This window comes from Lissotriton helveticus, chromosome 8 (assembly GCF_964261635.1).
Source record: "Lissotriton helveticus chromosome 8, aLisHel1.1, whole genome shotgun sequence".
NCBI lineage: Eukaryota > Metazoa > Chordata > Amphibia > Caudata > Salamandridae > Lissotriton > Lissotriton helveticus.
The window spans coordinates 432,090,402-432,103,637 of NC_136069.1; the positions used below are offsets into that span (position 1 = coordinate 432,090,402).

Genomic DNA, 13,236 nt, shown 5'->3' on the forward strand with positions numbered 1-13,236 from the left:
ATTATTTATATAATTAAGACTGTCATGAACGTTTCCAATAATTCAGTCCAACTGTACGAGAAAGCAGACTGCACATGCACTACAAGGGAAGCTCACTACAATGCCAATTGCAGTGTTATCTCCACATTCCCCACTTCTACCCCTATCTTCAGAAAGAAAAAACCTATGAGAGAGCGTTCTCAGGAGCGGCCCCCAGAATCTGGAACTCTCTTCCCCCGAGCATCAGAAAAATTACAAACACTGCAACATTTAAAAGGGAAGCTAAGATCTTTCTTATGAGTAAGTTCCTACCACAGACATGACAAACCACCAGCTAAAACCTGACATTGAGCTGACTGTTAGATAACAACTCAGGAAAAATCATAGAAAATCACCAACGATATGATAACACCGGCAATTGAGATGATGCCAACCATGGGACTGGAGAAGATAGAGACCTAAAGAAATATAATTAGTCCCCAACCTACCTCAGTGCATTATATACTAATGTTTAAACAGATACCGGTCCTTACGTATTTTTATTTTTACATTATCTTCCTAAATCGTCCGGTATGGAATTATTCCTAACTAATTACCTTTTAGTCTTATTGTATATTATATATGTTTGTGTTATCATATTGTATAGGTATGTGTTTTAACATATTTCATATGTTGTTAAGCGCTCTGATACCCATGGGTCATGTTCGCGCTATAGAAAACTGTTAAATAAATAAATAAATAAATAAATAATGCCCATAAGAGTGGTGAAATAAAAATGTGCAAACCCACTGCCCTGGTCTTTTGAACTTCTTTGCTAGGGTCCTACCTCCTACAAAAAAGAAGAGCACAGGGGCATAATAATCCAAACCACAAGTAGTGGCAGATAGTGGAGAGAAACACAATTTGACATGGTGATTTGATACTTCCTGGGCAATGGAAATTAAAAAGGCAACAAGGTAAGGAAAAATGAAGCAACTGTACATCATATGGTTTGTATACAGACGTCAGTGTTGAATGCACAGAGCTTCCGCCAGCAACGTGTTAAGAGAATTCTTTGCAGACACACTGTTCAGAACCTTCATTAAACAAGCATTTGAAAACCCAACTGTTCTCGTCTTTGAGACCTATTTGCTTCACCGGTACCTTTTAGCTGGGGGGTCAGCAATACGAGGGGCCTGAGACAACACAGAGGGTGCAGGTGGGGGAGAGGGAACCAAGCAGGATAGAAGGAGAGCAATGTAGAACGCAGATGGCAGGTGAGAAAAACAAACTGTTGACAGAAAGGGACCAATGTACAGCTGGGAAAGGAGAAGCAAAAAGTAACAAAGCAACACAGGCGGGAGGGCATCAGAAGGTGAGCATGACAAAAGTCGGCAGGGGTAACTACACAGGGGGGAGAGCAGCACAGAGAGAGGAAGAGAAGTACACTAGGTAGACAGCAGGGAAACAGATGCACACTTGTGGAGTGCTTAACAATTAAGAATGAGTTTAAGCTATAGGCATTGTAAATGACACTGCCTTTTATTTATGTTTTCAAAACCAATACGTAAATAAAAGGCATTATCATTTACAGTGACCCTACACGTCTTGCTGACCAAGGGACTGCTTTCTGTGTTCCTGCACGCCGCTGCACGCCGCTACACCTCGCCGCACCCGCTTCGCGGGTGCCGCTTCGAGGACCAAGGAGGGTGCGAGCAAATTGGAGGCGCTGGGCTCCTGAAGGCGCCGGGAGCAACATCAAACCGGCGTTGGCGCTGTAGCAGGGACTCGAAGATCCAGGAGTCCCTGCTCTCACAGCTGCGCGAGTGGACGCGCCCACCACCAGCCACGCCCCCCGCCTAGCCAGCCTGAAAAGGCGCGTGTCTCTAGCGCTCCACGGGACCCTACACGTCTTGCTGACCCAGGGACTGCTTTCTGTGTTCCTGCACGCCGCTAAACCCTCGCCGCACCCGCTTCGCGGGTGCCGCTTCGAGGACCAAGGAGGGTGCGAGCAAATTGGAGGCGCTGGGCTCCTGAAGGCGCCGGGAGCAACATCAAACCGGCGTTGGCGCTGTAGCAGGGACTCGAAGATCCAGGAGTCCCTGCTCTCACAGCTGCGCGAGTGGACGCGCCCACCACCAGCCACGCCCCCCGCCTGGCCAGCCTGAAAAGGCGCGTGTCTCTAGCGCTCCACGGGACCCTACACGTCTTGCTGACCCAGGGACTGCTTTCTGTGTTCCTGCACGCCGCTACACCTCGCCGCACCCGCTTCGCGGGTGCCGCTTCGAGGACCAAGGAGGGTGCGAGCAAATTGGAGGCGCTGGGCTCCTGAAGGCGCCGGGAGCAACATCAAACCGGCGTTGGCGCTGTAGCAGGGACTCGAAGATCCAGGAGTCCCTGCTCTCACAGCTGCGCGAGTGGACGCGCCCACCACCAGCCACGCCCCCCGCCTGGCCAGCCTGAAAAGGCGCGTGTCTCTAGCGCTCCACGGGACCCTACACGTCTTGCTGACCCAGGGACTGCTTTCTGTGTTCCTGCACGCCGCTACACCTCGCCGCACCCGCTTCGCGGGTGCCGCTTCGAGGACCAAGGAGGGTGCGAGCAAATTGGAGGCGCTGGGCTCCTGAAGGCGCCGGGAGCAACATCAAACCGGCGTTGGCGCTGTAGCAGGGACTCGAAGATCCAGGAGTCCCTGCTCTCACAGCTGCGCGAGTGGACGCGCCCACCACCAGCCACGCCCCCCGCCTGGCCAGCCTGAAAAGGCGCGTGTCTCTAGCGCTCCACGGGACCCTACACGTCTTGCTGACCCAGGGACTGCTTTCTGTGTTCCTGCACGCCGCTACACCTCGCCGCACCCGCTTCGCGGGTGCCGCTTCGAGGACCAAGGAGGGTGCGAGCAAATTGGAGGCGCTGGGCTCCTGAAGGCGCCGGGAGCAACATCAAACCGGCGTTGGCGCTGTAGCAGGGACTCGAAGATCCAAGAGTCCCTGCTCTCACAGCTGCGCGAGTGGACGCGCCCACCACCAGCCACGCCCTCCGCTTGCAACACTCTCTACTTCATCGCTCTGTCAAGCGCTCCGCGGGACGCGAGCGGGATGCGAGCGAAGCCCGGGCAAAGGGCGGGCCGTCTGTGGCCGTCCGGGGCAGGAGGAGGCAGGGCTGGGCCACCCCTCGAACATTTATTGCAACAGGCCCTAGTTCGTGGTGCTCCGCTGTGGGTCCAGAATCCAGCATGTCAACCCGTTCCGGTAAGGCCTTGAGGGGTGGCGGTGAAAGTGCCCCAGGGGGCACCATGTTCGGTTCTATGGACAAATTCCTCACCAGGGTGGCGGCTGTTATTGACAACGAGCTCGCCATATCAGAACGGCGCCTTTCTTTTGACTTCCCCCCTTCCAAAAGTCCATCTCCAGCATTAGTGATGTCCTCACCAATCTCCATTTCCCCTGCACTCTTGCCTGGGGACCTACCTGGGGATTCTCACATTGCACCACTAGAGGTTGGAACAGATGGGGCAGAAAGCTTGCCGATTGATCCTCACTTCGCCAGCCCTTGTACCGTGCTTGTAGAGTCCCGCCCCGACCCACCCACAGCCGGTTCTCCTGGCACTCAGTCCCAATACTGCTCTGATGCTCCCACACCCGACCCACAACCTCCGCCCAAGACTCGATCTATCCAGGGGCTTACGAAAAGGAAAGGGAAAAGGGCGACCAACATTCGAAAGGGCTGTCCATCCACGCTTATTAAGCACGCCAGGTATCCGCCCCAGAGGGGCTCCACACCCTCAGTTGCTGGAGGATCTGTATCACCTGGGATCTATAATACCTCTCCAATTGTAGCTGACACAGTGCTACCTCCCCTGCTGGTCCCATCAGCACCTGACCTAGCCAATGAGGGTCCCTCTTTGGAGTCGATCGAGAAGCTGGTCAGGTCTCTTTTGGTACCACTTATTGACCAAGTCAAAAGGTTGGGGGATAGGCTTGACCGCTTTGAACAGGTTACCAGGGACAACTTCTTTTCCCTGAAAACCCTGTTCAAACTACAGCCAAAGCCCAGCGAGGACAGGACAGACAGGATAGATAAGAACACTGGGAAAGAGGTTTTAGTGAGACACCCTTCAGGAGAACAGTTGACGCAGCCGCCCAAGCGACCAGTTTCTGGGAACGCTACCTCGGTTGCCTCCCAGGATGGCCCGAGGCAGACAAGGCCGAATGTCTCCACTCATGCTGCCCAAGTGCATGCTATCCCTCCCCTAGTAGTAACAACCCCTGTGCCTAATCAAGGCCAAAGGAAACACCAGAAGGGAGGGACGGGTCCAACTTCGCAACCGGGGGCCGCTTCACACGCCAAAACTGGCGGCTCAGCGACAACCCTTAAGGCTACACCCACCCCTGTTCCGCCCATAAACCCTTCTCCATCAGTTTTTTCTCAGAAACCCATACGAAAGTGTCCCCCAGTTAACCTCCCCCCTGAGTGCCACCCGTTTGTTGTCGTCCTCACCAAAGTCCCCCCTATTAGGAGTACCCAGCAGGAAAACCACCAGGCACTTAAGAATAAGGTCATCCACTGGCTGAAAATCAACAGGCCCCTCCCTCCGGGAGTGGATGGCATAATTCTTGGCGTACGCAGGGTGGGATGGATTGGAAACGGGAAAAAATCTCTTGAAGGGGATTGCGTGGTGGTAAATTTCCAAGACGCAAGAGTCGCCCATCTGATATGCTCCCAAGGGCGATCCATGGCTGGAACGGGTATCGACGCAGTCGACTTAACATTCTTTTACCCACGGCCTATTACGACCACTTCCACCTTCCACCTTGGACAACCCACCTATAATAGCAGTCCTGGGGGCCAATTTCCTGTAGAAAATATCGTCTACGGTCACTCTTCCCCGGGAGTTTTCTCACAGCAGCTATTCCCAGCTCCAGTGATACCGAACTGGGGTTCCTGGGGTTGCTGACTCTGTGATGTTCCCGGGGAGGTCCTTGTGGCTTTGAGTCCTGCTGTTGAGCGTACACCCCTCCTTAAAACCCGTAGCCCCTCGATTACATCGCAAAGCCAGGCTACTGCCGAGCTTGCAAAAGAGCAAGGGGAGACCGGGGCATCTCTTGACCTTCTGGTTAGCCTCCCTGGTGTGCGTGTTGTGGACATACCGCTCCCTGTCAAGGACTGTAGCATTACGGCTGTGACGGACCCCCCGATTAGGGTTTTCAGCTGGAATGTGGCGGGCCTCGAGAGGAAGCTAGCGCTGCCGGACTGGAACGCGCTAGTGGAGCAATACTCCATATGCCTGTTCCAGGAAACCTGGAGTGGGGTGCCCCTGCACAAGGCAGGATATTCCACCCACTTTTTGCCAGCAGTACATAGTGCAACTGGTAGGGGCCGCCCTTCGGGTGGCCTATTAATCTGGGTGGCTTCAGAACTAAACTGCAGGGTGGTGGAGCGGGATACCAAATGCCCGGATCTCCTTAATATATTGCTGAGAAATTCCCAGGGCCGAGTCATCCTAAACATTTTTAACATCTACGCCCGAGGCACAAAGGGGGGTAGAGAATCCCCAGTAATAGCCTGTCTAGAAGCCCAGCTCCGCTCGTCTCCTCATAGGTCTTGTACCTTGTTGGCGGGCGATTTGAATTGTACCTTTGAGCCCCTGGACCTTGAAATTCTAACTGACCAAGAGGAACATGACAGTAGGTGGGGGATTCCGTCCCTTGATCTCAGTCCTATCAAAAAGTGGACAGAAGTGGCCCTCCAGATCAACTCATTAGCTATGGAGTTTGGTCTGAGGGCTGCCAATGGCAGGACTAGGTCCGACAAAGTAGGGGCCCATACCTACAACAGGCCAGGGCATACGTCACGGATTGACTACTTTCTCCTTGACATACACCTGTGGAGCATGGTGGAGGACATGGTGATTATACCATCGGTTGAGAGTGATCACAATCTCCTCTCCCTCACCTTGTCCTACAGGTGGCTAACTAGCACTGCGAGCAGAACTCCTCGTAACCCCGCACCGGACCTGTCAGTAGTCACAAACTGTGGACGGCGGCTAAAGTGGGCGAAGTTGGCACTTTCAGAGGAGAAAACTTCTGCCATTAGGCAGCTCCTTGCCTCAGCCCTAGTCAATCTTGACCCCCAAGAGGAAGGGTTGATGGAGGTGGCTCCAAGGTTTTGTACCATAACCCAGGCTATTAGTGACCTCTTTGTAGTTCCAGCTAATACGAGCAGAAGGAAACCAAGCTCACGATCTGGACAGGGCTGGTACAATCAACAAAGTGTAGGGAGGCGAAGTCACTTCTCATTGAAGCAGTCAAGTCCAAACTACCGTCCAGGACTAGGGAGGCCAGGAGACACTATGCACTCTGTCAAAAAAATGCTAGGATGGAGTGGGAGGATAATTTCTGGCAGGACCTCCTGGCTGCCAGTCGTGGGAAAGACGCCAAAGGTTTTTGGGACTTGGTGGGCAAAAGGAACCGTCCTGACGACACTCTGAGGACCTGTACTATCAATGCCCAGACATGGTTCTCCCACTTCCAAAAACTTTATTCTGCCGCTGAAGGCCCACTAAACGACTCTTTTAACCTCCCCCCCTTTACCCTAGTTCAAGACCTGGAACTTTTTTCTGTTTTGGATGTTACAAAGCAGATTAAAACCTTGGTTCCATTGAAAGCAGCTGGTCCGGATGGCCTACCAGGCGATATCCTCCGCGCTTATCCGGAAGAATGGGGGGTACTAATCTCTGCACTCCTCAATGCAATTATTGTGGGAGGCCCCGTGCCAGACTCCTGGAGAGGTGCGGAGGTGGTCCCCATCTACAAAAAGGGCAGCCGTGATTTACCTGGGAATTATAGGCCTATAAGCCTAATAGACTCGAGCCAGAAACTGGCGGGGAAAGCCATTTTGGGGAGGATCTCCCAATGGGTGGACGATAACCACATCCTGTCCGATATGCAAGCTGGGTTCCGTTCAGGTACAGGAACTATCGAACAGGTCTTTAGGCTCCTGTTACTATACTGGAAGGTGGTGGTACTGGGCAAAGGCAGTCTTTACTTGGCCTTCATTGACCTAAAGACTGCCTTTGACCTGGTACCTAGGGAGGAACTTTGGAGGGTGCTTCACGGTCTAGGGATGCCCCCGTATATACTAAACCTTCTTATCAACCTGCACACCAACACCTATGCCCAGGTTAGATGGGGGCTGAACGGGGAAAAGACCGATAAGATCAGGGTCGAGAGGGGAGTAAGGCAGGGTTGTGTCCTGGCCCCTACCCTATTCTCCCTCTATATTAACGGGGTGGTAGATCATCTACTCGGCGAACCAGTAGACGCTCCCACTCTGGGAGGCGTAAATATTCCAACTTTGCTGTTCGCCGACGACACCCTCCTCATCTCTAAAACCCCCCAAAGTCTCCAGACACTTCTGAACCGCTTTCAGGACTTTTGTACCACCAAGGGACTTGTCATCAATGTGGATAAAACTAAGTACCTAGTTATGCACCCACCACGCAAACTTGGCCGCCCTCCCATTCTGAACTCCATACCCCTAGAAAGAGTAGCAGAATTCGACTACTTGGGAATTCGACTTAACGACGCGATGAGCTGGACCGCCCACATCAATAAAATGACAATGGCCCACAAAAGGGTGGGGGGGGCCCTCCTCAAGGAGTTCAACAACTCATCAAAACATTGTGTTGCCCCTCTATTAGATATATACAAAGCACGTGCGGTCCCTGCGTCACTTTATGGAGCCGAACTGTGGGGCTTGGGCAAAGTGGACTCACTGAGCAAGGCCGAAAATAAATTCCTCAAAGATCTCCTTGCCATTCCATCGAGTAGCCCGACCATCCCAGTGCTCATGGATACTGGCTGCAAAGCTATAAGGGATCAGGCTCGTCTTCGACCCCTCTTGCTTTGGGCACGTCTGTGGAGGGTCCCGGAGCTAAAATCTTATGCCAATGGTCTAGCTGAGGTGATGCACTCCGACGGTTGGCATGGCATCAAATGGCTGAAGGACATTAAACATCTTCTAGGGGACTTAGGCCTGGATTTCTGCTGGCATAGCCACTCCGCTCCCCCGAAGGTGACCTTAAAAAAACTTTTTTGGGAGTGGGTTTGTGTGAAGCGCTTGAGAAGCCAGCAGCACTGCAAAACCACCGCAGCTTTTCTGTTGTTAAAAGACGTTGTCACCTACGAGCCGTACATGGACATAATAACAGTTGCCATGGATCGGTCCTTGTACATCAAATTCCGGTTAGGAACCCTACCCTTGGCCGACTTTTGCTCCAGGTGGAATAAATCCCAGCCCACATCATGCTACTGTGCTCTTTGTCGTGATAAACCAGAGACGGTGCCACACTTTCTTTTTGAATGCCCGGACTATGGTCGCCCCAGATCACGTTGGCTTGGTCCTATCTGCAGAGAACTGGGTACCCGTCAGCACTCTGTTGCACTCCGGATTCTTTTAACCAACACAGCCCCTCCTATCGTTTGTGCTGTTGCTAAGTTTTTAAAATGGGCTTGGTTGATTAGACTTAGAAGACTGTCCATATCAATTTAATCCTCTTTTTTAATTAATTTATGCTGACCTAATGTGTTTTATTCTTATACTAAATGTACAGTCATACTTTTTTTCGACATGCTTTTTTTATCTTTTGTACTGCTTTTATGATATGTGCATATCGAAATAAAGCAATCAATCAATCAATCAATCATTTACAGTGCCAATGACTCAAATTCTCCCAAATGCAAGACCTATTGCATTGTAATTGCTTGTTAGGATTGTTAGAAGCTTTAAGGCTGAAGAGAAAAGAGCATGTGAAAACGGAGCAATACTGTGTCTCATGTGAAAGCTGGGTGACGAATCAGTATTTTATTCTCCCCTCTTGCCGCAATTTTAGCATTGAGGCGCTTTACAGAGAACAATGATGCATATACAGGTATAAAAATGCACAGAACATATGTCGCTTGACCAGGAGCAATGAAGAAAAATCACACACATAACAGCATAGTGGTGTAACTGGGGAGGAGGGGAGAAAAGAGGAGAAATTGGGGTGTGTGGAGGCAAGAGGAAGAGGGCGCAGTAAGAAGGGGAAACATACTGTTAAATACCATGACTTAAGAGGAGTTCGTCGAAAATCTGCATTGCTTTGTGCCAATGTTACTTGCGGGGGTAGGTTGAGTGACACCAGCAATACTTTGGGTGGGATTTATTTGGATGTTGAGTGATGCCAGCGATACTTGCTGGGAGGGGGGGTGTTGGAGTTTGAGTGGCACCTGCAGTTACCGGTGTGTGTGTGTTTGGGGGGGATTGTTGGAGGTTGAGTGATGCCAGCGGTACTTGGTGTGTGTGTGTGGGGGGGGGTTTGGAGGTTGACTGATGCCAGGACAGGAGAGGGAAGGTTTGAGGTTTAGTGGCATCTGGAGTACTCGCTGGGTGGGGAGGTTGTTAGGTGAGTGACGCCAGCGGTACTTGCATGAAAAGAAGGCAAGCATCAGATTCTCCCCGCCCGCATGACGTACCATGTGGCTGGCCTGCGTCCCTCGAGCCTGCACCATCGCCAGCCTGTCGTAGTAGCGAGAGATGGTTGGAAGAGAGGCTTCCTGTCCCCGGTACCGTGCTGACTAAACAGAAAGGAATATCACAGAAAGGACCCCACAATTATATTACGCCCATCACCTACTTCCGGGTAAACGTTTGAGAGACGGGCTCCAACCCGTTCTACTGCGCAAGTCTCTTGAACACGATCATTATGCAGGTTTACTCTAATTTGCCTCAAATGCTTCCCAGTGCTGCTTTTCTACTTAAACGCGGATCTGGAACATAGGCCATAACATAGGCCATAACACAGAACCAGTGGCGCATGCGCACCACAGAGGAGCCGACGTGGGAATCGAAACCAGTGCTGCGCGCGCACCACAGAGGAGCGGGGGCAAGGGAGCCTGTCGTCTGTGCCGCGCTGATGCCTGTCCTAGAAACCGATGGGAATGGGCGGAGCAAAGGCGGGACATGCGCCCGCCTTTGCCCAATTGCGTGCCTTATTATTAAAAAAATAAACGCTAAAGCCAATGGCAGCCCGCGAAAGCAAAACCACAAGCGTGTGGTCAGCTTTCAGAACCCCGTACAAGAGGTCTCGCGCTGCGCGAAAGTGCTACGCACTGCAACGCTAGGCGCGAGACCTAAAAAAAACAATCCTGTACGCAACACAGACACCCTTGTTGTGCCATGGTGCAAGGGGTCCTGTGTTTGCGCTAGGCAGCCAAAATGTCGCCAGCACCGGGGGGAAGGCAAGAATGCTCCGTATTTCCTTATCCTGCCTTTTCCATGTCCCATAGTGCAGCTGCCCAGCAAGGTGACTTGCTGCACTGCACTGCATGACATTCTCGTAAATAGGCCCCTCAGCCTATCCAGAATGTGCAGTATATAACTGTCTGCGCAGTTAAGCAAAATTCCTAAACGCCACACCGTTTTTTGTAAATAAATGCCAGTTTTATATTGAATAATCTGGATACAGAAGTCAAACATATATGCATATATTTATCCTTTACTGTTGTGGCTTTTTCTGATTCTAAGGAGTACATTGCTGGATGTTTTGAAAATCCAAGAAAACAGCAGTTTTGTTTCGGTCAGTCACAAAATTCCAAATAGAGTTATTATTGTTTGTCCTCCAAGTCCTTCGAAATCTCAGAGACATTTTTTGTTTTCAGTGGGCCCTAGGTTAAGGCTCATATGCATGATAGCAAACTGATTTTCCCCATTAACCACCGAAATTAGAATTAGGAAATGCAATGTGCTGCATTATAAAGTGAAGTCAATTTTCCAAATGAAACAGAGGTTGGTAATCCTTTGCTTCAGGGATTTTATTGTAGTAACATATGTACATTACTCACAATCCATTTTATTCCCCCCTTTCTTATTTTTTCAGGATGGAAAGGTACCCTACTAGGAGTTGCAATGGCGACAGTAAATGCCATGGTTGCAGAATATGGCTGTAGCCTGACAGATATAGTTGTCGTCATGGGCCCGTCAGTCGGCCCGTGCTGCTTTACTCTGCCCCAGGAAGATGCTAAGGCTTTTCATGCCATCGATCCCAAATGTGTACGGCTGCCCGACTTGCCCGAACCTTACATTGACATAAGGAGAGCAACACGGTAAGTGATTTCACTTGGCAACAATCCTGGTGTCTTGATCCTATTTATTCATGTGTTTTTGGTCTCACCTGAGACAGAGCATGCGCCGTTGTTGGATGAGGTACTGTTCTTTAAAAAATATATATTAATTAAGAAGGGCTTTATGCCTGCCCGTAAGTTACCATCAGCTTCATCGCCTCCATCATGTCTTTTGTTTCATTGGTCAGCAACAGCTGGCTTCATTGTGTGGGTCTCGCTACAGACAGCTTTGGAGGATTTGGGTTTCACCTTCTTAGATTCGACACACACACACACACCAAAGCTATGCAAAGAATCAGCTGTGTGTGCTTTACAACGCATATGGCTCATTACATCGCAATGTATTACATCGTGTGCTTTTACAACGCGGTCGTTACAACGACCGCGTTGTTAGTACTCAATGCATTTACATCGCAAGTCATTTCAACGACTTGCACTAGGGGGCGCGCTGGACTTAGGGATAGTATTAAGTACTATTCCTACTCCAGTTTGCGCAACAGTAGGGAAGGTGTTGGAATTCATTTCCAATACCTCAGCGCCCCCTAGTGCAAGTTGTTGTATTGACTTGCGATGTAAATGCATCGCATACTAACAACACGGTCGTTATAACAACCGCGTTGTAATAGTAGTGCGAAGTAATGACAGCGTTGTAAATGCTGTTTCCCTTTACATCTCCCTTCTTGTTGTCTTTTAAAGTCCAGGACAGGTCTGCCATGTCTTTTTCAACAATCTTTTTGTTGGGCTAGCTCCCTACAGACCCCCAGGGCAGTTCATCCAACATATCTATTCCACCCACTGTAACCTCAGTAGTCGAAGTGGGGGGGGTCTGAGGGGCATGATGTGAACATACATTTATAATTTTAGTGAAAAGGCGACCGTCCCAGGACGGTTCATGCCGAGAGCTGCAATGCTTCAGGCAGGGAGTCTCCTGTGCCGAGGTAGGTATAGAAAGCTAAACAAATCACCTTGCCAGGGTTCCTGCTCCCTGAAAGAAATGTAAATGTATGCAACTGGTCAATCTGAAAATGTAAAGGGTGCCTTGTAGCTGCTACTGCCTTTAATTAATGGAATCACTGGAAGGTTCCTAATGACACACATTTATTCTTTTTGAGAGGTATTGTAAAGGAGCTAACAGCTAAACTGTGACGTGTGTACTTTAAGAAAACAGTTGTAAAATAATAAAGCATTGTGTGGAGACTGCAAAAATCTATATTATGGAAACACTTTTTTATATTAAACCTTTTTGCGCACTTCATAGCCTGTGTGTAATGCAAGTTTAAAATAATGACTTGCATGTTTATGGTGCTTTCTGTCACAGACTGGGGACCTTGTAGCACTAAACATACACCAGACATTAGTCTTCATTGTACCAACCAGGATTCAATGCTGTGGCTCTCTGGTGCAGTGCATTATCTACTAAAGATTTCTTAATGTGTGATAGTGCATTTCTCACTGATAAACATACCTTGCATTATTTTCCTTGAAGCTGTGCGTTATTTTATATGTAGCTACCTGAAGGTGAAAAGCCGCAAAAAGTACTAAAATATTTTATTTTTGTCACCACACCCCCATGCTCACTCACCTCATCCTCTGTGCAGCATCACAGTTTCCATACTTTTTTAATGCCCTTAAACCTTTGTGTAACCCAATCAGCCCTAGTAGAGCATACAGACTCCAGGCTGGCATAATGAACTGCTGCATTAGGATCATGGCCTCCTCCTTCTTGCCCTGATGCTTGTGCCCATCCCTCTTGCCATCCCGCTGCCAGAAAAACAAGCATTGGCAATGCAATAGGTCTCACATTTGAGAGAGTTAGAGCTATTGGCATTGTAAGTGACAATGTCTTGTATCTATGTGTTTTAGTTTGGAGTGGATGTATGTGGTTTGGAGTGGAATTATGTGGGCTGAATTGGAATTGTTAGTTGTGGAATTGTGTGGGGTGGAATTGTGTGGTGTGTAGTAGGCCTTGGTGGAGATTCCTGAGTCGCATTACGCTTATCTCCACGAAGAGCCCATAAACTCCGTCATGCTATGCGTAGCTCTGCGAAGTGCTGACAAATTTCTGACATGTTATGAGGAGTTCCGTGAATGGCGTAATCCGGTACATTGCACTGTTTGT

At 49.9% G+C, this 13,236-nt stretch overlaps 1 protein-coding gene across 2 annotated transcripts in view; it reads left to right on the top strand.

Moving 5' to 3' along the window:
- Window positions 1–13,236, top strand: part of LACC1 (laccase domain containing 1) — a 178,373-nt gene that overhangs the window by 123,643 nt on the left and 41,494 nt on the right. The window contains exon 5 of one of the 2 annotated variants that reach the window (XM_078657301.1): window positions 10,874–11,099. In XM_078657301.1, the coding sequence (XP_078513427.1) occupies window positions 10,874–11,099 (226 nt within the window). Of the gene's footprint in view, window positions 1–10,817; window positions 11,100–13,236 lie in introns of both variants that reach the window. The other variant, XM_078657300.1, reaches the window with a different exon arrangement.